General features: G+C 33.4%; 1 protein-coding gene across 1 annotated transcript; it reads left to right on the forward strand.

Moving 5' to 3' along the window:
• Window positions 1–18,267: 18,267 nt before the first annotated feature.
• On the forward strand, window positions 18,268–24,576 carry LOTGIDRAFT_164579 (hypothetical protein; the record flags this gene model as incomplete). The annotated part of the gene is made up of 4 exons (XM_009061112.1): window positions 18,268–18,954; window positions 22,735–22,797; window positions 24,182–24,286; window positions 24,535–24,576. The coding sequence occupies 4 exons, from the start codon at window positions 18,268–18,270 to the stop codon at window positions 24,574–24,576; spliced, it is 897 nt and encodes a 298-aa protein (XP_009059360.1).
• Between the last annotated feature and the right edge of the window lie 2,121 nt (window positions 24,577–26,697).

Raw genomic sequence — 26,697 nt, forward strand, 5'->3', positions numbered from 1 at the left:
TTTTGACCTAACTTGATTTAACCAATAAAATTTAACTGGGTCAATTCGGAACATCCAGTGAAAAGGCGTGATTTCTATTTTCTAGTCTATTGCTCCTGAAAATACACCTTTTGGTCGCGCCACAAAAGAGCAATACTGGAGAAGGCGTAAATTTAAAGCAGGTTATGTCAAAAGGTTAATTTGACGAACGTTAAAGACCCCGGTCGTTAGACCCTACTGTGAAGTGGCTATACTAAAAATAAAAACTAACAACAACAAAAAAACGGAACGAAAGTTGGGTCTAATTCTAATTTAGACTGTAGAAACATTATGGACCATATCAATATGTTGTCTTTCATATAAGAATATAACAAATTGTCACTTTAATATCCACCAGAATTTAATACGCAAGTAATAATGATTTCAGCAGATCAAATTTTCATTTTTCACCTTTTACATGGTATTTCAGTACAGTATACATCTCAAATAATGTCTGGTGGGTTATCAAGTACACGTTTTGTCTCTCTTACTGCCAAAACTCGGTTGTTGGTACCAACTGGTCTAAAAGTTTGAAGAATGTGACCCGAGAATTCATGGTGCGTGTAGTTTGTTACCTAAACATTATATGAATGGGTACACTCAGCAAGGCGTCTTTGTTGACGGAGGGAAACCAGTACCTGTGAAACCGATATGAGTTTAATAAAGGGGCCTTAATATTCAAGTTAAAGCATCACAATGAATTCGGAATTCATTGCACTGTAAGAGGTTTTTGAGGGGTTAATAGGTTCAGTTGCCTAGAGCAATCTTCACACTTCAAAGTTGTAGCCTTGCAGCTCAATCTTTTGACCACCAAGAGACAAGTGTTATAATAGAAGTAGTCTGTAATAATATACTATATTATTATATATTATTAATACACAGGATTAACACTATATAAACAAGATTAACATCTTTAAACATCTTTCTAAAGAAAATACTTTCAACATTTTTTAACCTATACAAATATAACTAGTGAAGTTTATCAACTTGGTTAAGCTTTAACGTAATACGAAGCTTCGGTACTCTGTAAATTAAGTTGAGAAAGTTTTGCAAATTAGTGAACCAGAAAACCGCATGCGAAAACCAAATGTCACAATTAATCATGACAAGGAAACAAATGTGAACGTTGATACCTAATAGCCCCGTCACACCATTGACTTCAAGCGAGTTATAGTCGTGAAGTATTCGCTATTCCACTGATAGCTAAGTCACGCGTTTGGTCTGTACAAAAACAAACGCAAAGGTACACCCAAGGTACTTCCCTAAGATTTGGCGCTCCAGAGGCTCTATAAGCATGTTCAATCATGTTAAAACTTCTCTACAATAAAAGGGTATACTTAAAATCACATTCTAACATTCAATTAAAAGATTGCTTGGCTTAAGGCATGTGCATTACCAATAGTTTGAAACGCGGCAACAGTTTGTATACAGAACAAACGTAATGGTGCAGTAGTCTGTATGACAAAGATATTTCAAACTGCACATTTTAATCTCAAGAAAACACTTGATCATTTAATGACATTTGTTATTTAAGGTTTTCCAGAGGACCCTCGACAATGTACCTTATTGATCTGGTAGGATTTTCCCATCTATTTGTCATACCTGAAAGTATAGATGGTACAAATATAAATATTTCTGCTTTAAAATGATTGTTGATGTCTCAAACAATTATATTGCTGATCGGTGAACACCACGCTTTAAATCATCTGAACATGCTTTAAGGAGCTAGTTTTAATGCATTTTTTGTGTGTGGGCCATGAAACTAGGACACTATAAACATCAGTTATTAAAGTCAATGTTGAAATAAAATCAAACCATGTTTCCATACGTGTAGAATCTGACTTATCTTTGTAACATTTACTTATCTTTACTACCACCCAAATAAATCTTTCTAAAACTGTGTACAAGGTGGCCTTAACAACAATATTTCATTCAGTAAAAGATAATATATAGACGGTACATATCTTACTTTATATCTTCATTTATAAATAATTTACTTCCAAACCATGGTTTTATCAATTCCTTCATTTAACAGAAACCAGTGCCTATTTAGAAGGGTCGACAAGTTTTAAACTTTCAGTACAAAACCGTCATTCATAATTCCAATAAATACTTAAAAAGAGTAATTTTATCAGATTTAATACGCTTCTTATCTGACAATAATTTGATGTTATACAGAAATCAAACATAAAACAAATTTAATGTAAACATGACATTCTTGTTATATAAAAATTAAGATTATTTACTTGTCTAAGAGATCGTTTGTTATTGTCAGTGCCAACAAAAATAAATCTAAAGATCATCTTCACTTTGGAGAGAGAAAGTACGTTTTGGTAATGTCCCTTGTCAATGTCAACGCTTTAGAGTCTTCGGCGCTTTTGTCATCCAAGGAAGAGCTTTCTTTTCGAAACATGTATACATGTAGGCTACATACAAAGGAAATAGATAAAGATGGTGTGTGAGAAAGAAAATATACGAAAGTGCCAATTGTTCATCAATGTCTTGATTAACAGACATAAATATTAAACTTCTTCATGAGATCACTTTACCAACTGAAAGGTAGATGATGCCACTTCCACCCAAACGTCACCAAGTTATCCCACACACATTGGTGGTATGCGGATCTATTCACGATAACGAACATTGATTTAATCGTCTCTATGGATTCAGTGGTGTGCATCGTTTTGTTGAAAGCTTTTCCCCCTTATTATTTTTTTTTTCTCTTTCCCCCTCTTTTCACATTCTTTTTTCTTTTTTTCAGGTCTTCCAGTTTTCCAACAGTTGTCAGATAATCCAACCAAACCAAACCAACGACTACCAATCAACAAGAATTACCATGATCAGAACGAGAATGGAAGAAGTTTCACCGCCATGTCATCCGACCCGACCAGACCAGTACCAACAACCAAACCAACAACACAGCATCATCAAATTTGAACCAATCCAACTACCAACTACTACGACTACCAACAACTACCGGTACCTAGTTTGCGATATCAGCATCCGCTAGAAGCGAACGTTAACTTGCCATCTTCCAACCAACCAAGGTGTGGAATTGATGAACTAAGTATGAAATCGTATATACCTTGTGCGACTATCAGCATGCGATGGCCAGAAACTTGCACTTTAGTAATTACTTAAAACATACATTGAAGGTTTCTCGTGAGAAAATCTCTTGTTTGTTTGAAGGACTGCTTTGGATTATTGTCTTACTTCTATTACGGAAGCATTAACCTTGTTGTGAACTGGGGTGGTTCCTTTCCAAACTTTGCACAACTTTTATACTTACGGTTACCCAGTCACGGTTACTTCAAGTGGAAAATAAGTCTATCGTAGCTAACACGTGAATTGCTTATTAAAAATAATATCGCACTGAAGGTGAAATATATTTCAAATTCCAAAATTAAAAATATGAACGTTAAATCGAAACTTGATGATAATATGAGTAAATAAAAACAAATAACTTGGATTGCAGTAGGTATTTCAAATTTTCCATTATTATTATCCTTCATGGCATATTCTGATCTGCTTGTAAGTCGAAACGACAGATGTATTTCCAGGTATAAAAATTAATTGTGTTCTGGTTTGGTATGGTTGTCCACTCGCCGTTGTCTCCCATCGTAGGATAAGCTCTCTTGCTATTCAGACATATTTGGTCTTGGCAACAGTCTTAGCTTCCACTGTTTAATTTCTAACGGCAGAAGAATTTGAAACTAGATTTATATTTTGAAAAGTGACACGGATGATCTGTTTTAGTTTGTAAGCCATATTAAGACCCTGAAATATCTGAAAGAATAGTGTTCCAAGTTTTGTTTGTTTTTCTTTTAAGAGTTACTTCCCATCAACCTTTTGTAAAAAAAAAAGCTCAAAAATATTAACTGAGAGCTATGTAGGAATTTTAAGTGCTATTCCTAAAGCTTTTGTTTATCAATATTAAATGAAATGCATCCTGTTTCCTGCTCCTGGTTATGCTAATAAAGACTGGTATCACCGTGCAGATTGCCTTAAAACTTGTGAAAATTTATGTTAAAACATAACTATCAACCTCTCCGTTTTCCCACTTTTTCTATGTCACCCCACCCAACTTGCATGCATCATTGTCATGGGAGCAACCTGATTGAAATATCCGCCGGACTAATATGACTGATGTCGACAGTCATTGAACCACTATGAGCTGCATAACCAGAACAACCTTGTCCAAAACCATCACCATTTGTAAGACATTAAATAGGTTTAATTAAAGTTTTGTGTGGTACAAGATAATAAATAGATTAGATGATAAAGGTCAATTCATAATTCAAGATGGTTGACATTTGATTTTAAATCTGAGACAGTAGAGATATATCTGTTTACAAATGGTTCCTCATTATTTATACCCCCTACTGACAACAGCCGTTTTGTCTGAAACAAATACAACTTTTTTTTGAATAATTCCCGGATTATTCCTTAGATACATTTCTTTTGAAATAAGTTGTTATTGAAGGAATAATTATACTTCTGTCATTTAGAAAGCTATAATTACAGACTGGGTCTACGCGCATTAATCTTTCTCGATTTCCCAGCTGTTAAATTATAAATATATCAATTGCACAGATTAACAAAAGCAGATTTGTGGAAATTACAATGATTGCAACCAGATACACAATATCAATAACTTTAAGCTCGAGGAATAGTTGTGATTGAAAACTCTACCAGTTTTTCTAAAGGGTTTACATAAAGGGTATCAGTCCTTGTATGTATATGGACAAAAAAGACACCGGTAGCCTATATTGTAATTGAAACGGCCATGTTTCCTGTCTGATGTCAATGGTCCCTAAAAATTCATAAAACAAATTTATCAAATTTAACACCACTGTTAATAGTACTTTTAAAGTTTTGTTATATTGACGACAAAATTCCTAATAAGGCTTTTATTAACTAATCTGTTCTAAACAAGAAATTTGGTTTTTCAGAGACAGAATTCTATCGGAGGTCTAGAAGCCGAATGATCCAATATAATAATAGTTTTAAACTTGTTGTTAATGTAGATATTGTTATACAAATAAAACGTACTATACATGCAAAGACATAAAAAAGATTCACTTTGAAATATCGTCAAGACATATGTTGAGAGATATGGTTTTCATTATTTGTGGTTAATGAGCGAAAGTTTTTTATTTTTATGGGGTTATGTCATCTCAATTCATCTACTGATTCATCGAGGCTCTTTCTTTCTTTCATTTAATACAATTCTTAATTCAATATATCTCTTTTAAACCTGATTTCAATTAAAAAGACTTTAAATATTGGTGATGAATATCAGTTGAACGCAATGTGGCGGATGTGAGGCAATTATGAAATGTGAATAGCGGTTTATATGTTGTAAAAGAAATTTGAAATAAGCGTGAAATATGGAAACCTTAGCAATTAAAATCAAATTTTTTCCCTTTTCTTTTCAACTCTTAGACACGCTTCGTTAATTTCTTCATCTTTCTTAAGCTGCAGATTCTTCTTAAAGACATTTATTACACGTGCATCAAGCACTGAAGTCAGGACACATGCGCGGCCACACGTGAGCTAGTCTGCTGCAGACAAGTTTTAATACCTAGAACAATTAAAATGGTGTAAATCTCGTTAAGTAGCACGTGGTAAAACAAGAGAAACCGCTTTTGGTTTTAGAGTCTGTAATATTATAAACTGATTCGTTATTTTGACATTTATTATTTCAGATTTTTCTCAAGTCGAACGTCAAAAAAAGGTCTCTATAAACTAATATATTACACAGGACTATAAAATTGCAGCCGTATTGGTTAGAAGCTCACATGAATTCCTGATGTCAATTTCAGATCGACGTTTGAACAGGTCAGAATCTGGAAGACCTTGTTACAATCAGGGCTAAATGATATCAATGGCAAATTGTTAAAAATATGAAACAAAAAGGCAAAAATACATTCACGACATTAACAGGCTGTGAACCGACCAATTTACTTTCCCTATGGTATCATTATCTCTGAAGCGGTGACGACCATTTTTCTCCCAGTGCGGGTATAGTGACACATTAGCATGTTTAGGACAAAAGCGTTGTTTGATTTAAGAAAGTAAGACAGACGAATAATTTGATATGTTAATATCGTTTTTGTACTTTATGTTCTAATTAGCAACTCAAGCACTTTCAGAAACAAAGATAGTAAACTGCAAGAGTGAATTTGAGACGCCACCCTTTTCCCTCGTAAACCACATTTCCCACTGACGTATAGTAAAATTGTGCTCTTATATCAGTCACGTGATGCTCACCAGGGAGATAAGGGCTGATTTTTCAAATGATGCGAATACAATGAGTATTTTGATTGTTCGATTGATAAAAGAATAAAATATGGGCTTCGTACAATTGTTAGTATTTGCAGATTATCTCATGATTCCTTTAAATGCTACAAATTTATAAATGTAGCTAATGAATGACTTAATACAGAGCCTTATTTAAATTGTTATTCCCTTAAAAGTTCTTTAGAATTGTGTCATTTTAATTTATAATCGGGACAATGCTAATAATCAGAACTGCTGAGAAGAAGTTTTGTCTGCAATCATAAGCTCCAAAACCTCTCGGCCGCAATTAGTTCAGGGCATTGCAATAGATCATCTATACTCCAAGTTCCAGGGCATTATTAATCTCACTCGAATAATTGTGTAGAAGATGACCAAAAACTAGTCATTTTTCCAAGAAAATAGGAACATTAATCGAGAAATTTTTAATTTCTTAACTAGATCGCGCTTGAACAAAATCCGGAATGCGCACCAAAACGATAAATTGGCACATGATTTGACATATTAGATATTGTTACGCAATTGAATAAAATAAATGTCACACAAAAGAAACGAAAAAAGAAAGGTTTAAGTCAATCATTTGGGAAATTATTTTCAAAAATTAGTTTAAAGCGCCATCTGTTGACACCTTGCAGTATGTGTTCAGACGTAATTAAATAAGAATGGCTGGTCGACTTGAATTACGTCCCTTAGTATTTACGTGTTTCAAATTCATTTAAAAGATCTAAAATCAATTACTTTTTCACTAAACTTTAATTAATTTGGAAGTTATATTTGACAAAGACTCGCACAGTTTTATTTGATGCTTCAATTTGGCTAATTTGACAAATTATTGGGTTTGTCTGTGACAGCACGAATTTTAAATGCTATTTAAACTGATTTAACATGGGCCAACTAAATAAGGAAATGGTTTACATTGATACTACTCGTGTTACAGACCTGAATGCAGTCCAGATCGTAAAAAATATAATGTACTATACATATTTCCTCTAGTCCCATCTTGAATGATCAAGGATGGCAATTGCATTTGTTTCTCGACATGTCATAAACTTTATTCGAACTCTGGTTTACCTGGTGACAAAGAAAAGTCATTTCCAGGCACACACATGGGAAGACATTTCTTGCCGGGATAATATACACAGTTTTTCCTTGTGGTTGGTTCGCATTTCAAAATATAATACCGGTTGAATATTCGCGCTGATGGAGTTACAATTTGTCAAATGGTCCGAAATAAGTTTCAATGTGAAACCACTCAAGACACAAGGTATGTCATATTCCGGTTAAGTTTTTCTGAAATAACAGGAACCACATGAAGGTGAATTGCTAAGAAAGGAATCAATAATAGCTCTGATTTTCAAATTATTTTGATTGATTGTATTCATTTACTAACATTGACCGTATACAAAAAAGCGAATGAGTTTTAACATTGATTAGCATGACTAATATACATCAAGTTATCGGCAGAAGGCAAACAATGAATGGAGATAAATTTATATATAGATGATTATCAGCTGATCAGTTAACAATCTAATGTGTCCTTTATCAACATAATAATTTAATTTTCTAAAACTGTTGAAGAGTAATCTCCCTCTAAAAATCCTATCCATTAACTCTTTTGTCTTTTAGTTAAAGATTCATCGTGTCTCTTTATAGTTTGATCTGATCTGTCTTTCCGACTAATGCACGTTCAATAGCACGTGTGCTCATGCCACTGATTCAACAGTGTCACGTGTAGGGAGGATGAAAGGATCTAAGACTAAGGTAATAGGAGTCGACATAATCCATATATCTTACAATAATCAGGATTTTAAAGTCTTTCATCTTCTTTCATGTAACAGTTTTATTTTGAAGTAAAAGAATCGGTACAGACGCTCCAAGTTAGTCAATTAGAACAAATATTTTTTTGTTCTTATGGCTCTTGATATGTCTTGCTCAAACCATCGTCTACAGTAAGCTCAAGCTCAGTCTAAAAGGGCACCATAAGATATAACCATGAAAGCATCGTGATTCCATGTGAATGACCACAAATTTATTTGAGGATACTTAATAATTCTGTATATTTTCTTTATGGTAAATTCTATCCATATATATTATGATTTTTTATCAGTTTATTATTGTAGTAGACTAATGTATCTTTTTAAAAAAACCTTTGAGTTAAAAAAAAGCATAGCTTTTGTTCATTTTGTGTATATAATATTCCATGTGCTTTATCAGTTTTATTTTACGGTCGTGGCTATAATTAGTAAAGTTTGTGGTAAATTTTGATTTCGAACCTGTCAACCATGCCTTACTAGAGTGTGACAACTTCTACAATGCTTAAATCATTCTGCAAATAATGTTAAAGTTCCAATATAGCACATTTTCAAGTATTAAGACTATCATTCACAACAAAAAGTAACCTAACACCAAAGGGTAAACATTGTCCTTGGTATTCAAGTACTTTTACAAGTTCCCTTAGTGTTTCCGCAGATCCTGTTTCCAGATTTTCAGACCATTGTCTCAAAGAACAAATTGGGGTGGAAAATGGAAATTTAAGCATAAAGAAATTAAAACAAATTTCGCCTTTTTAATGGTGCAGCCAAGCCCTAAGGCAAGAGTTTCTTTTATCCCAATTTTAAAGAATATTGTATTGAGTGTCTGAAGAAAAATAATTATTAGTTTGGTGTAGTTTGTGGTAACCGGATGATAGCCGGCAGCCATTCTTTAAAAAGTTACTTTTTGAAATTGGATGATTTTAAGAGTTGTTATAAAGTTACGATTCGCTGATAAGATATCCACTGACAATAAAAGAAAGAAATGCATCAGATGACAATTGGTATCCAATCAGTGATCTGAAATAGACAATCCGAATACATGCTAAATCTTGATTATAAAGCACAATTTTATCCTGCTAATTTTAGCTACTCATATTACTTTTAAGCCTAAAAATTCAATTTGGGTTAAAGGCAATTGAAAGTAGTTGGTTGCTTATAAGTTAGAGAGTATCTTTTTAAATCCACTGAGAAGGGCTGAAATAAAGCGATGAAATATCAGCTGGTAGAAAGAATTTTATTCTTAGTTCTTTACTTCGTGTAAGAGAGACAACAACACTAATGAAATAACTTTTTAATGAAGAAACGAACATTTTCTCTCTCTATATGTATTACAAACCATATTTCCTTGTTTGTAGGCGCTCCACTTTTCCTATTGGTATCCGATAATTTAACCCAACCAAACCAACGACTACCGTCCAACAAAAATGACCATGATTACTATTAGTTCATGTCATACTGCCAAGGTCCGTCATTTCATTCGACGAAATCAATTAGCCTTAGTTGATAAGAAAACATTTGACCATCAGTTGAAGCCACCAAACAACATAGGATTATTTTGTTTTGTGATAGTGATAGAGACATTTTCAGCAAGAACCTTTATCTGATTAATATTTGATTAGATTCACAAATCCTTATAACATAACTTCCTTTTATTATTGCTAGGATTTGAAGTTATATACCTGGATCTGGTCGCGTTTAATCATCTTGCTTTATAACATTATAACTATTCAAAAAGCGGAAATCCTGAAGTCTTCGTCGTGACGAAAGCAATCAATGTAACGTGCAGTTTTGACCACTGTACAGGCAACTATTGACAAACATTTCATTAAAACTATTCCCAAGTTTCCCTCGAAACAAGAACTCCGACAAAAGATGCATCGGAATTCTATTATGTTGTCAATATTAGTGAAAGGAATTTTCAGTCGATTTCCTCTGATGTCCATCCTGACTCATAAAACTTGAAGAAACGGGGTCAAAAGGGTCGAGATGTTTTAAGGGTTCCATTAGAGAGAGTGAAATGATTTAATGAATGCGGACTAGCATCAATTAATAACACTGATTTTATTATAGAAACAAGATGAAAACCACATCAACAGTTGATGATATTTTTAATCAATGCACAAATTGACCGGAATGTTTTAATTCGCTGAAATTTATATATCATTTAAGTTGCATACTATCAGTGATGTAGGTCGGATGGACTGGCATGGAAAAAACGTCCAATCATTCGTAAGGGGAAATAAAATGACGCCCCGTGTGCTACACATGCTGTAGGCTACAAGTTAAAGTTTCATCGACAGTTTGAAATCGAAAAAGAGTAGGCCACTGACCTGGCAAAATTCGTACACTTTATGGAGATGCCCGTGTTCATTAGCCCCGACAGTGCAAGAAAAGCAGGATGTTAAACTACATTCATTCCATTTCATTTACAAAGTGCATACACTGTGACGATCGAAGTGAAAGCACGTTGCTGGCAGCTGCAAGACACAAACAAAATTACAAATCAGCCGTATTGTTGACGCCAAACATGTTTGTATTTGGCCGGAGGGGAGATCATTTTCCTTCATTAATTCATCATAATGCAACATCTTGTAGAGTTGACAAAATTTTTGATCTTTAACACAATAATCCAATATTAAACATTAAATTAAAGAGATAGCGACATTCCATAACAGTCGAAAGGTCATTAGAGTTCGAGAAATATTCTGCAGATGAAAGAAATACCGATAAACAATGCCCATGTGACTCTCATGTGACTTTTAGTTCCAATTTGCCTAACGAGCCAAGATCACATGACCTGATGTCGTCTGTGTGCAGGAATTTAATTGTTTGTTGCCGGAAATAAAGCTACTTTACAGTCTGCGACAAGTTTGGGCAAAGTGACTAAATTAATACCCTAGCGTCCGAACATTCTCCGATCGAATGTATTTTACCACATCCTCATCACGTTCTTTGAGTGTTCCTATCACGTATATTTCTATTCTTTAAGCCTCCTGTGCTTTGAGTCATCAAGTGGTTTTGCGACGATGTCTTTATTTCCAACATTTCATTATTTTTCAGTTTTCCTTTCATTCTTAAATCTGCTAAAGAAAACTTCACCGGAAATTAGAACCTCTCGCAGAAACATAATCTGGATTATTATTTCACCATCATGCAACATTCTCTTGTGGTTGATTGACAGAGCATAACACAATATGTTGGCAGATATCTACGATTCCTTAAACTGATCTAGGCATACAATGGACTTTACCTACAACAATGTTCATTGTGCCTAAAGTCTTCGAGACAAAAAAAAAACCATCATCAATACCTATACTCATAGATACCTTCAAGAGATTAATACATCGGAGATTAAGGCACGTGCAACACCTGTTTGGCGCCAAAAGTTAACTTTGATGTGACTGTAACACGTGCTCGTACAGTTTAATTGAAGTATAAGATCAACAATGACCAGACTATATGGATACTGACCAATATAGATCCCATTACCAATTACTACTTTACAACAATCTGTTAATTTATAAGTCAAATATACCATTATTGTAATATTGATCAAATTATAATGTGACACAGGTGACAGTTGACTTATTGTTCAGACTTTAAATTCTTTAAGTTAACAAAACGAAGCCAACAAGCTTTCGAATTGTTTGAGGCTCATGCCTGTCCATAGCAATGAGGAAAGCTTGGTCTTTTAATTTCTAAATGTATATTAGACATACTGTTTAATGATGTAACAATAACTGGGGACTTTACTTGCCATCCATGATCTAACGAAATTCTTACGCATCTCATGTAGTGGATCGCTTAATATTCAACCATTGATATGCTCTGTTCAATAAAATATTTCTTATTTCACTATGGAATTAGGGCCATTGGCTTATATTGTCAACTAACTTTTAAATAGTTTTGTGGTTGGTTTTCATAAATAATGATTGGCTCAAAATTAAGATTAAGACAGATAATGACAAGTAAAATGAAAATACAAATTCGAAACGAAAGACAGCTTGCCGCCCTTTTGACTGCCCCAGAATTATAATTAACGACACTAAGGTGTAAAATACTTGATCCCGTTAAAAGAGAACTTTCAGTTTTGTGTCTGGTAATTATTGACAAACAGATGGTCAAGTTTTACAATGATTGCTCTTATCATTTACCATATCTTCATCCAATCTCCAGAGTCCATAGTTTATCACATGCACGTGCTAATTGTCTTCTGCTTCTGTCCATATCGTTTGGTCATCTCACGCGTCACGTGTCAAATGTTATTGTTGATATTTTCTGCATCTAACATGCTTGATTAAATTTTAATAATGACCATATTTTCATTCAATGTTTTGATCTTCCTTTTCAAGATGCATGTCAAGCGTATCAGTTATCTTAGTAATCTTCACTTGTGACCGTAATCGCCAATAAATTTTATGGGCAACATTGTTTAATTAAAATTAGTTTCACGTCTCAAATGAAACTGAATCACAATTAGCTAGATGACGAAGCAGAAGTAAACGTTGATTGGAAGCACGGCATGATTTCGCTGGAGCACATGTATAAAGATATATACATGAAGGTGGTGAACATTATTTTAACTCCAGATCAGAACAGAAGAAAAATATTCAGCGATTCCGGACCGTTTATTCAAATTTCTCAAAGAAGTATTTGTTCCATCCTAGGCCTGTACATCAGGTAGAATCAAACCCTCCCTTCCCCAAAAACTAATGAATAGAAATAATCATGTATCTTTCTAGTAATGCACATTTTGTCCATTACATCGGGTTTAATGGACAACTCTTTGAGCTCAGCATGTAATTGTGTTCAAAACCTTCTGGAATTGTCATTTATAGAAGTGATTGCTTCATGGTTATGATGTACGAACAGCAAGAATCGTGTTCTCTTTTGTTTTAATGGTCAACCACGTGCAGCACGTGCAATGACCGGAACCGAACATGTTCGCAAACGACAAAACATAGGAAATTGTCCCATAGTAGTAATCCACTGAGCAATTTCATACCATAGAAGCGACAAGACACTCCCTTTGTGTGTTAATTAATTTTTGAAAACTGTTGCTTAATTGAAACTAGAATGTTTTACCATCAGGAGGTGATGACAAGAATTAAATGTAAAATAAGATATAATGCACGTGACAAGGTCAAAGGTTACTAATGGATATACGGATATTCTTAGTAACTGAAGCAGGAGTTCAAAGAGTTGTTTGATAGGCTTAATGTGATGTATTCCATGCTGAAGCTGTAAAACCGATGATTTCAAAAAGGATGATTCAGGGCCAGGTACTTTCTTGAAGTTTATAAATTACTTCTCTTAAAGAACTCTAAAGCAAAATAATTGAAAATATCAACCTGATCGAACATCGCCAATAATGTATTTCAGACACTTTTCCTGTATCAGTAAACAGCAATACAGAGCCAGGTGTGCTGTAATCCTTACCGACGCGGTTAATCCGTCTTTATTCTTTAATCCACTTTAATCTGAAATAGATATTAATAAATATCAAATTTTCTTCTGTTGTTCACGTTCCAGAAAATATAAATCCTGGCCTGAAATCTGACCTACGTTTGTGTTTTTAATATGAAGTCACTCTTGTTCTTATATTACCAAAGGTAAAAGATGAATGTTGTCTACATGAAGAATTGCAAATAGGTCAAATGGTTGCCAGGTGTGGTTGAATTGGATTCAACAGGAGGATTTTGGAGCTCTAGGATATCAAAGCTTCACTCAAGTAGGTCTGTGGACTGGTGTATTGTTACTTATGTTTACAAAACTATGACGATGATGAAATATATTGCTCTAAACGCACAACAACAGGATTCACATCGAAATGTTTTTGTTCCTCTTTTATTTTCCTCATTGAAAATATGATGGAGTACAGATTAGGGTGAGTGTGAGGGACAAGCTTGGTTCCGGGGCATTTAGGTTGGGCCCCGAAGGAAGCCATCGTTCCAAGGCTTCAATCCGCCCAAAAAAACATCAAGGTGAAGAAACTACTGAATAATTTTCCTAATAATGAAACCAATGAAGCATGTGATAAGTCGCGTGTTATACTTGCGGTCACGACATTTCGATATTCTTCAAAGAAACCGCAATTCCAGGTGTGACAATATCAAGTTTAAACTCGATACAAAATGTTATTTCATGAGAAAATGTTAACAGCAAGAAAGTATGAAAATTCTAAAAAATCTAAAGCTGCCCTAATTGATCCTTGACAACGTGGAACTTCTTTCTGGTGCATCATCACCAAATATGCATCACTTCTAGGATTCGGACATAACTGCCTGAAGGTCCAGTCATAGATAACCAATTGCCAACCATGTCATCATGTCACAAGGCATTCAGAATAAGATATGCACATTTTCCCCGTTGTCAAGGGAGAGAGTGGTAGAAAAACTGACTAAGATAACAAGATAATGTTGCGGTGTTTTATCAGTAAAAACAATTATAAGTATATTCTTATGTATCTACATGTGACTTCTATGATCAGATGGTTTTTAATACTCATCTTATAATTTATACAATCACTTTGAAGTGTCGATATAAAAGGCAGGTTAAGGGAGTACGAAGGTTTATTATAAAGATTTTATAATGTTTATATCTATCTGAAGATCAAATAATTTGTTTGGCATTACATTCTATAATTTACCCTTATTGTTCTATAAGTTATTAATGTAACACCTTGAACAAGTCAACGAGTTCAATGATATTTTAAAAATATTCAAAAACACGGATCACAAAGTCAGCTTGTATATTTGCTGTCCTGTGCCATTACTGTTCCACGACATAGTTATGTATCATATTGATAAAAATGTCGCAAGCATAGTAGGCATTGTAACATACAAATACACCAAAATTGTTGGTCAGGGGGTTCCGGAAGTGGTACCTGATGGCTTTTCGTGTGTGGACATAATCAAATAATTGGTAAAAATTATATTAGGAATATATATCGTCTTAAGAGTAAAATGATCAATCCATGATTAAAAATTCTAAAATGATTGAAATTTTATGGGGAGTTTCGGTTGGAAAAAACATCTAAGCTCGCGAAATTTGGTCACGTTAGGTTAAAAAGATTTGTCCAAGTGACTCCAAGGATCATATTTGGATTACAAACGATTATGATTAGATTTGTGAACGTGAACTGAGATACGGAAGCCCAAAGAGCGTCAGCAGACTGTCACCAGATAATTTTGTGGACTTGTGATAAGATAAGCAACAGACAATCTGGTCGGATATTACGAGTAACGTGTTCCATTGACCCTTCATTGGCCCCTTTTATAAGGTAATATGAAATAATTCATTTTAGCAAGTGAATCATCCTTATCAGTTTTTTGACAGCAATACGCCCGAGAAGAGGCACTTAAAAAACTAAACCCATGGTTTGCTTTCTCATATGGAAATTGTCCAACAGAAGCATTTAAGAAATCTTTCGAAGAAGTCTGCAAATCGTCTGAGCTCAATAATGATTCTCGGATATTTCCGAAGTTCAACTCTTCAACCCAATGTCGAAACACGGATAGGCTATACGATTAAATTTAATATTTAACACATTACTTCTGGATTAAAATTGGATTTAAATTGAGATGAAACAAGAATTAAAGTATTGTCCAACACTGTCGGGGTGAAAGGTGAACTGACAGTGTCACGAGGTCATGTAGATTAACAGGATTAGGAACAAAGCATGTTATAGTTTACATGTATTCATACAGATGACATATTAATTGATATTATTCTTCAATTTAATGCAGCAGGTTTAGTGATAGCTGTTATTTCTAGTTGACAATGTACCCAAGGAACCTGGTAGTTTAATTATTGGACACTCATTAGCTGGTGTTAAATCGTCACCAGAGTGTCGACTACAAATTAATTTTGACGACAGAAATCAGCAGGGTCCCAACGGATGTCTACAGACTGTTACAGTAGAAATAACTTAATAATTATACTATATGCCATCTCGTAAATTTTACTTCTATAGAGAGTTTAAAGTAAATTTGATTAATAACAGATTCCTCAATGTAACAGATTTACAATGTTACATTCCACTATGCTTTGTTCTTTTTTTTTTGATCAGCCTTCCATTGCTGGGCAATTTCCATAAAGCCTCTTACTCAGATAAAAAAAAAGATGCACCCAAGTCCTGCTAATGGAATGACTGTCGTTTTTATACAAAGCTGGGGTGATCCACAGATTCAGATTTACTGATTATAGCTATTCCAAGTAAAATTGTTTGCTATTTACTTCCTTCCGACCTTACTTTTATCTTTTCAAATGTAAAAACCATGGAATATCACGTACAATTGGTCTTGATGATGCCATTAAAACCAATAATAACTTGTATGTCGCTATTTAGTGACTACGAAAAAAAATGAACCAAAATTATATTTTCTATCACTTGGTTAGCAATGCCAACCATCTGTCAGGTACAGCAGGGAATCAGACTATATTTAAAGAGGTAATGTATTATATATAAGTGGTATGATATAATGAGTACAACAGGTATACAACAAGTTAATTAACCTCTAGTTAAATACATCATTAACTAATTATTCTATACTATTATCAGCTGTTTTATACATAAACTACCAAACTTTCATTTTTACACGAGAAAACTGTTGTATTATTTACCAACTAGTTTGTTGGTACTTCGTGTAATCGTTTTAAAACCAACATGTTGATCCACATTCTCGCTAAAAGTGGTATGGTGATGGTAAGGTTCGACTGTCAATTCAAAGCATTTCATCGCATGAGCATTGGCTAAACCAGTGGTTTCACCTTCCAATTTGTTCCATCCACATTTCCAGCGTGTGATGATATGATATGCTCTCTCAATTCAAAATAAATTCTTCTCCTACACCAGTTAGCCACACCCCTGACACCCTAGTTCTACACCCCAGGTTGGGAACCGGGAGGCTAAACGTTCATAATATGAAAAAATTGATTGTCTGCTAATACAAATTTTGTTAGAAAGTAGCATGAATGTCTGTCAATGGGAGACAGGTCAGATTCTTCCAGATGCTGTCAATTGCTACACAAGGCTGACCCGAGCCCCTTTAGTCCTGAAAATAAAGGCATGTAATTTCAGACAGCATTGACAGTTTTTAAATATCGGTGTAATATCAATATCAATTTGCTGGACAATAACTATAAAAGACAAAATCCTTTAATTGAAATTTGATCTGAAAGTTTCAATAAATCGTGCAGATATTGTTGTGGATCATTAGGTGATATTAGCTAGTGTAAATATTAAAGATTATATTATTAGCCTCTATAATCTTCAAAACAAACATAACTCACAAAAATACTTTTTTCATTCGTCTAAAAAGAAGAGCAAATTAATTCTTTGGTCTCAGATTTCCTATTATTCAGTAGTCTAATCGAACCCAATCCTTTGACGTTTCTTTCTCGTCATTTTTTTCATTTCTTCAATATTTTCATAAATCAACATCTGTTCAAATATAAAGTTTTTTCTGGGAACTTTAGGCACGTGTTATATATCAGATCGAACAATCAAATAACTGATTTGGCTGATTTGGACTAACAGATTTGTTTGTTGTTATTTAAAGATGAGAGAAAGCCGACCAAAAAAAGGACGATTGAGATTCAATGGACGCGTAGAGTATGCAATCTTGGATTGCAATATTTGCAATTAACATGGATGCATAAGTGTATGTTTTTGTGATTCCAGAAGAAAAAGTATTATATGATCATATATATACATAAGTTGATTGTGGTGTCTATGAACCGAGCTTTCGTTGTTGACAATTAATCTCTCTTGATAAAGATAAAAACTCATCATGAGGATAAGGTGAACTATGACGATGAATTGTGTCTGAGATTATTATGATATTGCATAAGGTTATCCATTTTATTTCTCGTTTACTGTCATATATGATAACAAATTGTTAGCTCGTGCCATTCTGTCTTATGGCCATTCAAGTGTGAGAACGGCCGATGTGACGTAGGGACATCCATACATCCATTAGGCAAGCTGTGAATAGCAGACGACACATTGCTCGTGCTGTGTTAGATTAATAGCTAGACTATGTTCGATATTGTTAAAGGTATAACAGTGGTATTTTAGAATACAGTTATGCACTGAGTTCTTTAATGTTTTTAAACAATATTTGTAAATAAAATGGGTTTTGATTCGGAGAAATTTATTTTAAATATATCCGAGGACAAGAAATGTGCACTGTGTGCTTGTGTATTGGATAATCCAGTGAAAACACCTTGTGATCACATATTTTGTTCAGGATGTATTTTACCATGGGTTGTGCGACGCGGAAAGTGTCCGAAAGACTGTCAGGTTTTAACACCTCATGATTTGGATAACTTACTGCCTCTCAGGCAAACCATATTGGATATGGTAGTCAAATGCGACTTCGTAGAAAGAGGATGTGGGGTGACTTTCAGACTGATGGATTTAGTTTCTCACACCCAAGACTGTGCTTTCAGACCTGTTACATGCGAAAACTATGGGTGTGGGGCAACTCTTAATGCTGGTGATTTAGTCCATCATGAAGCGGACGAGTGCATGTTCCGACCAGTTGGGATCTGTCAGAAGGGTTGTGGTCAGGTGCTTCTCCAAAATAACCAAGATAACCATGACTGTTTGGAAGCCCTTAAATTGCACATTAACCAACAGGAGTTAAGGATAGGAACTCTGTCAGAGGATCTTAAACGACAGAATTTCAAGCATGAAAAGAGAGAAAAGGGTCTGTTGGGTAAAGTTACCGATCTACATAATGATTTAAAGAATCAAGCTATGAAATTTGAAAACAAACTATCGGAATGTAAACAGCATTTAACTCGTCTAAGCATGGTAAGTAGCAAGAAAGATGAAACAGTCTCTTCATTACCTTTTCTATTCAGTGGTGTCATTTCATGGTTTATTAAGAGGTGATATATCGCCGAGACGACCCCTTTTTCCGAACCTTTAATTCTATTTAGATATAGTTTATATTGACGGCGGTCTGTTCTCATCAAACTGATATATAGACTAGTTTATTTCAACTTGGTTGAACAGAATTGACGTTAATGATGGTGTACAGGTAACAATGTGTTAAGGGTTGCAATGGTGAACAATGAGGTTTATCCACAGTCCACTCCGATTGCCATGATAAATGGCAACTGCTAAATTGCATAATTACAGACTGTAACTGTTCCCAGATATTTATAGCCTCCATTGACGTAAGAATTATCAATGTCTGAAAGGTTTTCGAGAGTGGTTTTTAGCTTACGTGTGTGTACAGCATTTGCTCAGAGGTTCCTGTAATTAGAATTTGAACATATTTTATGTTCCTGAAATAACGTTATGATTTTCGGTTGTTTTCATTCTCTCAGAGTTAAAATGTTGTATATTTATTACCAAACAATTACTTTCTGAAACTTGTTATTAATATTAAGCTTAATGATGAAAATACCAAAGATACCCAAAAACTATTATTTGAAGTCTTAACTGGAGAAAATGGTCCGAGAATCCCGGGTCTTTTCATGTTAAGTTTTTCTTTTTGTTAAGGACAATGATATTTTCACCAAAAAATAGTTTCATAACAATTGTTCATAGCTTTTTGTAGTTAATGAGCAATCGTCAGTGAGCACTTTTGTAAAGGAAAATAACTCACCCCTTGTTAATTAGGTAATTAAAACTCATTTGTTTCTTAAGTAACAAAAATTATTTAGTCCAGTTCATTGAGTGAAAGCTGGTTAGGCAAGGGTGATCAGTTATAAATGCTCTAGTCGACAAGATTTCAAGAGAAGGTGTGAGGTACCATTTACAGTATGCAGACATCAGGACAGAGATATCTTTATCTGTAAGTAGCAGAAAATGATGTCCATTTTCCTGTTTCCCACGATCGTTTTTTAGTCAGCACATATTTAAAAGTATTCCTTTTTTATTAGAATTAGGTGACAGTTTCTCTGAAGCAGCAGTGATTGATTTTTGGTTTGTATTTTTATCTCGAAGTTTCTCATAATGTTTGATATAAGACTTTCAGAATTTTATTAAATGTAATAATATTCACCTTGAGAATTTCTATGACCTTGAAACGCCATTTTAACTATAACAGCCAACAATAGAACCATTTCGTTTTTGTCTTGGTTTTGGTATGTTCAAATATGCCAAGTTTGGTTAATTGATACAGGGGTTTTTGAAAGATCCCTGGGCATTTTCTCAGGAAAATAACAGATTTTAGAGTGATATGTTCATCTTCTTGAAAGTACATATGTGGTAGGAAAAACAAATTGAAAGAATGTAGCGTGGATACTATTTTTATAAACTGATGGTATGATGATGATAATTTGTCAAAGTTGATTGATTATTTTGCCTCTCCAGGGCCTCATGTACCTGGAATTTATAATAACTTTAATTACATATGTATGAATGTTGTTATTTGGAGGATGGTGTGACATGGGGTCATGTAGAGGTATAAACAGGTTGACATGTGTCCTAAGACAACCTGTGCTATTAACAGTGTCATGAACTGTGTCATGTCCAGGCTGAGGGCACATTGCACCCATTCCTTATATCAGTTTCAAAGTGCAAAGTAGAAATTACAGGTCAATTGGAAGCAAATCTAAAGAAAACATTTGGCTTGGGTTTTGGTTTGAATTTCTAATCTAAGTAATGATTACATAGTTTCTAGTAGAAATTTTACAGCAATTCATTATATGAAGATCTGATTCTACTCAATTTTGTTCCTTTGGTTATTCTAAAAGAAAGAAAGAAACAACTATATTTTACAACAATAACATCTTAGGTTTACAGTTAAGGATCCTTTCTGCAAGTTGGTCCTTTGCAAAACCTCTTGGCATTGATCTTTCCTGGGTTATCTGTACCAATATACAGCTAGGTCAATGTTAAATGTGGACATATATTGCTGCCACCTCTGTCTGTTGTTCCATCAACATTTCTTGTGAACACAATAGAGACTACAGTTTTTATCTGATTTTAATGAAACTTGATGTGATAATGTATATTGATAAGATCTTGGTCAAGTTTGAATTTGACGATCTTTCAATGGACGCTTTTTGAGTTATTGCCCTTGACTTAGGAAAAATGTGTCAAAATTTGTTTGTGAACGCAATAGAGACTACAGTTCTCAACAGATTTTAATGAAATTTGATGTGATGATATTGATGGGATCTTGGTCAAGTTTGAATTTGACTATATTTCAATGAATGGTTTTTGAGTTATTGCCCTTGACTAAGGAAAAACGCGTCAAATTTTGTTTTTGAACACAATAGAGACTACAGTTTTAAACTGATTTGAATGAAATTTGGGGGTGATCATTTATATTGATGAGATCCTGGTCAAGTTCGAATATGATGATCTTTCGATGAATTGTTTTTGAGTTATTGCCCTTGACTTAGGAAATACACATCAAAATTTGTTCATGAGCACAAGAGAGACTACAGATTTCATGTGATTTTTATGATGAATGAAATCAATGGAGTTTTACATCTTTTATTTATATTGATGAGATCTTGGTCAAGATTGAATTTTCAACGATTTAAAAAACTTTTGCCTTTGATATTAGAGTTGTGTGATGTAATAATTTGATGAATTTGGGATATTGATATTGATATTGAATTTTGTGGAATTACTCAGCCTAAATAACTGGCAGTAAATATATATATCCATTGAATTCAAACTATTAAAATTTCTATAATATGAGAAAATTCGTACTTTTGTCACTAAAGACACTGACAGCTGCCAGTAGGGGTATGTTACCTTGCCTTGCGAGCTATCTTTCATGGTAGCAGATGGGATGCATAAAACATACAAAATACTTAAAAATATAATGGTGATTTGCTATTGAAAAAGAAAATAACTGGTGATGCTGGTACCACAATTAATGAGACTTTTTGAATGTGACAAAGTTTACAGAGGAGCTATATTATAAAGGTCATCTCAGGACAACATGTGCAATGGTTTTCATTGCATTGTTGGTGGGTGGAGATTCCATCAGGTTTTTCATTGGTTAATGAATTAAACTGAAATTGATTGATATGCCGTTTTAACTGCATAAAAAGTTGATCAACAGAATTCAAATCTTGAAACCAATTGCTTCACTGTGTTTGGGAATAGAATACTAAGTCAGATATTCACTATGATGTAGAGAGATATACAAAATTAAAATGACAAAATCAGCTTTTGATATTTTGATTGATGACAAAAAGATTTCAGAAACTAATATCATTAAAAAAAAACAAATTATACTGACACTAGCTTCAATAGATTGGTCAAAAAAATAATAAAATCAATATCATACTGTTCCTTACAGAAGGGAGCTGTCCTTTATAACATTGTTCATAGACACTATTTTGTAATGTGGAAAGTGTGAACACAACCTGTCATATGTACATCACCAACCGCAGATCTAAGAATCTTTTCTGAAACAAAATATTATTAATTTCCAACATAACACCACTGATTTTTGTACTCAAGAGACTGCTTTACTGGACCAGTATAGTCCTCTATGGTTTTCTCAGTTTGCAATCCAGATTTAGATATCTTTGCACTCTGTGATTCAAACAGAGTCTTTTTAGTTGGTCACTAATAAACTAGATTTTGAAATTTATATACACTTATATATGCTAGGTAGGAATGAGGTTAGCTTGGGAGAAAAATGTCAAAATAAAAGATCCATATTGCAGATGTTGGGTATGAATGTGTTCTAAATTAGAAACTGTTATACTAATAAGAGATAAAATTAAGATGATATTAATCATAATCTAATGACAATGTATTATTATATATTGTTAAGAATTATTTAACGATAGATTTAGTAAGATATCTCAGATATTCAATGTATTAGGTCATAGAGAACAATGATAGTGTATGACCATCTACTTCACCAACTACTTGAGAAAATGACAAAATGATCTGATAGCTATCATACAGATTGATTGATGTTCGCTATTGTTATATAGTTATTGTATTATTTATTGTGTATGTCTTATTGCAATGTTTGAGATTTGGTCAAGCTCAAACCAACCTTTACTGATGTTCCACACAGATAGATCTGGACTGCAAAAAATTTGAAAATGATCTATAATGTATATTAATGAGGTTTGCCTGCTGGGAATATTTAGAAACTAAGTGAATTAAAAATTAGAAAGCAATTCTCAATACAGCAAACAGTCCTTTGGATGTCATTGTTCAAAAACGTGGCTTAATTTGGTACATTTACCAAAATTTAATTTGCAATACTAATTGAACTACCATGGGCCAAAAACACATTTATTTTACCATTTTCACAGTAAATTGGCCAAGGGACGTAATCCCTATCATTTGTTTAAGTCTGTCTGTATGTTAAAAACACATTTATTTTAGATTTTATTTAATTAGGTGGCAATTATTAGTAGTTTAATATCATTAATTATTTCTCTTACTAATGCCTGCGTACAACAAAGGATTAACTGATCACTCACACTGTCTTATTAATTCTACATCTTAACACTTTGTACAGAATAATTCATTTTAATCTGCTCCAATTGAAGAAAGTGAAAGTGAAATCTTAAAAGGGAATATTTGAACGTGTCGTCTGATTAGGGACTATTTACAGTAGAGATTAGTCTGTGAGGAGTAACAAAGGTTTAATGATAATATCACTACACTATGATAGTACCATTCTCCTAAACTAAACATCCTTTCAACCATGTCGATACATTGTTCCATGTTAAAGAACATTATGCTCGTATTACTATTTCTCTATCGTGGGGACTGAGTAATTCTTTTATTCTAGACTGAATGAGGTGACAAGTCTAAAAGATAAAATAAGATGGTGATTGGTTAGGAATAAAGACTACACACTACTGTAGAGATAACGGTACTAAAAGAGCAAGAGACTGAACCCATTTAAAGTGATTGATCGAAAACATGCTAGTTGATTTGTCCCCCTTTGTCATCTCAATTTGACTAGCTCCATGACTTTGACAATAAATATGAATATTAATGAGATATTTTATGCAGATTAGCTGAGCGATGTGAAGATTGACATCCATCTGTTTAATGTTTTTAACTCTGCTATGTTTTGTTATTTTAGCCTCAGCTTCAGACGTGGGATATTGAGAGTGTTGATATCAAGGTTATTATGTTGGAGCGAGATAAAAAAGGATCACTTGGTTTTAATATAATGGGTGGTTTTACGGTAAGCATTTTATTTTAATCAAATATTATTTTATACCATTTTTTTATTATTTATTATTTGCCATTGAAAATCAATTTAAAATATTTGCATCACTTCATATGATAAAGAGCTATCTCACGTTTCTAAAGAACGTTAAGTTAAGAATGGTATCAGATGCAATTGAAAGGTGACTTTGACTCCAGAATGATGTTAAATTTTTGCTGAGTTGGTCTGCTTCTCAGTAATAGGTAAATGTGTCTTTACTTCAGGGCATGCATACCATATTGAAATTCCTTAAAACTATGCTTTGATTATACTTGTAAGTAAAGCTGCATAAGTGCTTATGTATGAATCTGTTTGACCATTTGAATTCTACATGATCAACTCTGATGACTGTAATATAACTACCTTATTGATATATACCAAAACTATTCTGGATTGAAGATGTTGATATCGGCTTATATCTACAATCAGTACTAACCAAGCAAAACAACATGAAAACACATTTTAATAAGACTCCAAAGTTGCACATTTGAAGTCTTCTGTAAGCACAAATTAGTTTAGTCTTTTGTTGATAAATAAATAGATAAATAACTGTATTGCCAGTGGAGTTTTATTGTAATACTGGGATTGAGTTATAGAAGAGATTTTCTATTGAATGTATACAGAATATAATTGTAATAGTTATAACTTATTGGTGCAATATAAGCTATTGATTTTCATCTTTTTTCTAATCCCTCTAGATATTTTAATATCAACTTTACTTTTTTACCAGTTCTCATACCTTCTTTTATCATTTATTGATTCTTTTACATATTATTCTGTTAGTATGGTGCACATTCTTTTTTTTTTGCATGTCATCAACATTTCATCACAATTGTTTTTTTTGTATGGTTTGTCCATTAAAACATGAATAAATAAAATACAATGTATATATACTTACAATGGTTGTGAAGATTCTTTGTTTCATTCAAGAGGATAAACTGTAGAAATTGTCATACAAAATTTTAATTTTGCTGACAAGGTTTACAGCTAATGAATTGACTTTCTAAAGTTTTTTACTTTTGATTTTATATGAAGTTATATTTTGAAGTTGATGTTAGATTTGCAATCAGGCAGTCTTGGTTGTGCATCAGTGGAGTGGTTGGCTTTTCAAAAGATGAACTCGGAGAGCTAAGACAAAGTTAAGGGTTTAAGAACTCTTTTTACACAAGACATGGGGCAAGAAACAGACTGTACTGTCTTACCACATGTTTCCTCTGAGTTAAATCCAGGGAAGAATATTAAGATGCAGAACTCTTTGAGCACTTGCTATTCAGCATTCATCTGTTTTTTTGTTTGACAAATTCTTGGCTCTATAAATATATAAATAATGAATATCCTGAATAGATTTTTCTTGTTGGAGTTGTTGATACTCGCCTAAAAATGGTATATAACACCATAGGACTCTCAGTTCTGTTGTGTTCAAGAATACTGTAAAATTGAGTGACATTTGACAAGACAGTTCAGTATTGAAATCACGACAAGACTTTTGGCCTGAGATTAATTAAAAAATAAATCTTTGAACTTGGTACACATGCATTCTTTTTGATCATGACAGCAAATAATCCCCCATTAGACCAATTATGATTTATTTTTCCCTTATGACTAATTACATGTTATACCATAAAAATACCTAATTGTTTTTAAACTCACAGCAAGAAAATTAAAATGGCAACGCTTCAATAGACAGGGATGAGTTTTGGTGATGGTTTTTTTGAAAATGAAGATTGATAACGTCAAGTATGATGTGTGAACACGATCCCCTGGTGAGCAAGCAGAAGTGTTAATCATGTGGTATTGGAGAAAAGTAGTAGCTGGTCTCAAAACATCAAAGGGACTCTATAGTTTGTCAAAGTGGGACTATGAATATCTCAATCTTGCCTGGACTAATATTTGGTTTAATTTGACTAGGCAGACTGAGTGGAGACCAGCTTTATTTTACCATTCTATCACTTCTTTTCATTTCACCAAATCTTTAACATTTTCTTGTTAAATATATCAATGTTTTTATTTGTAGTCATAATAAATTATCCTCGCATTTCATATTTTGAATCATAGGCAAAAATATAAATAGAAAATGTGATCATATATTCTAATAATTTAATTAAATAATGGTGTATTTCAAACTCCCTATATATCATGAGAAAGTATGCTGTATAATATTGTCATGTACTTCATGCCTCTAAAGCATTAGATGTAATTAATATTGTCTAATGATAGTTAGAGCTAAATATAAAATGAAAACCTATTACTGTCATTTACAGATTGAATTATGTTTTTTAATAAATGTATTTTACATGTTAATTGAAAAAATTTAATAAAACAGATGACATGAGTGGAATATAGCACTCTCTTGTCACGTAAACTCTCTGATAATTTTAATTTTCTAA

Source organism: Lottia gigantea (genome assembly GCF_000327385.1).
Source record: "Lottia gigantea unplaced genomic scaffold LOTGIsca_46, whole genome shotgun sequence".
Classification (NCBI taxonomy): domain Eukaryota; kingdom Metazoa; phylum Mollusca; class Gastropoda; family Lottiidae; genus Lottia; species Lottia gigantea.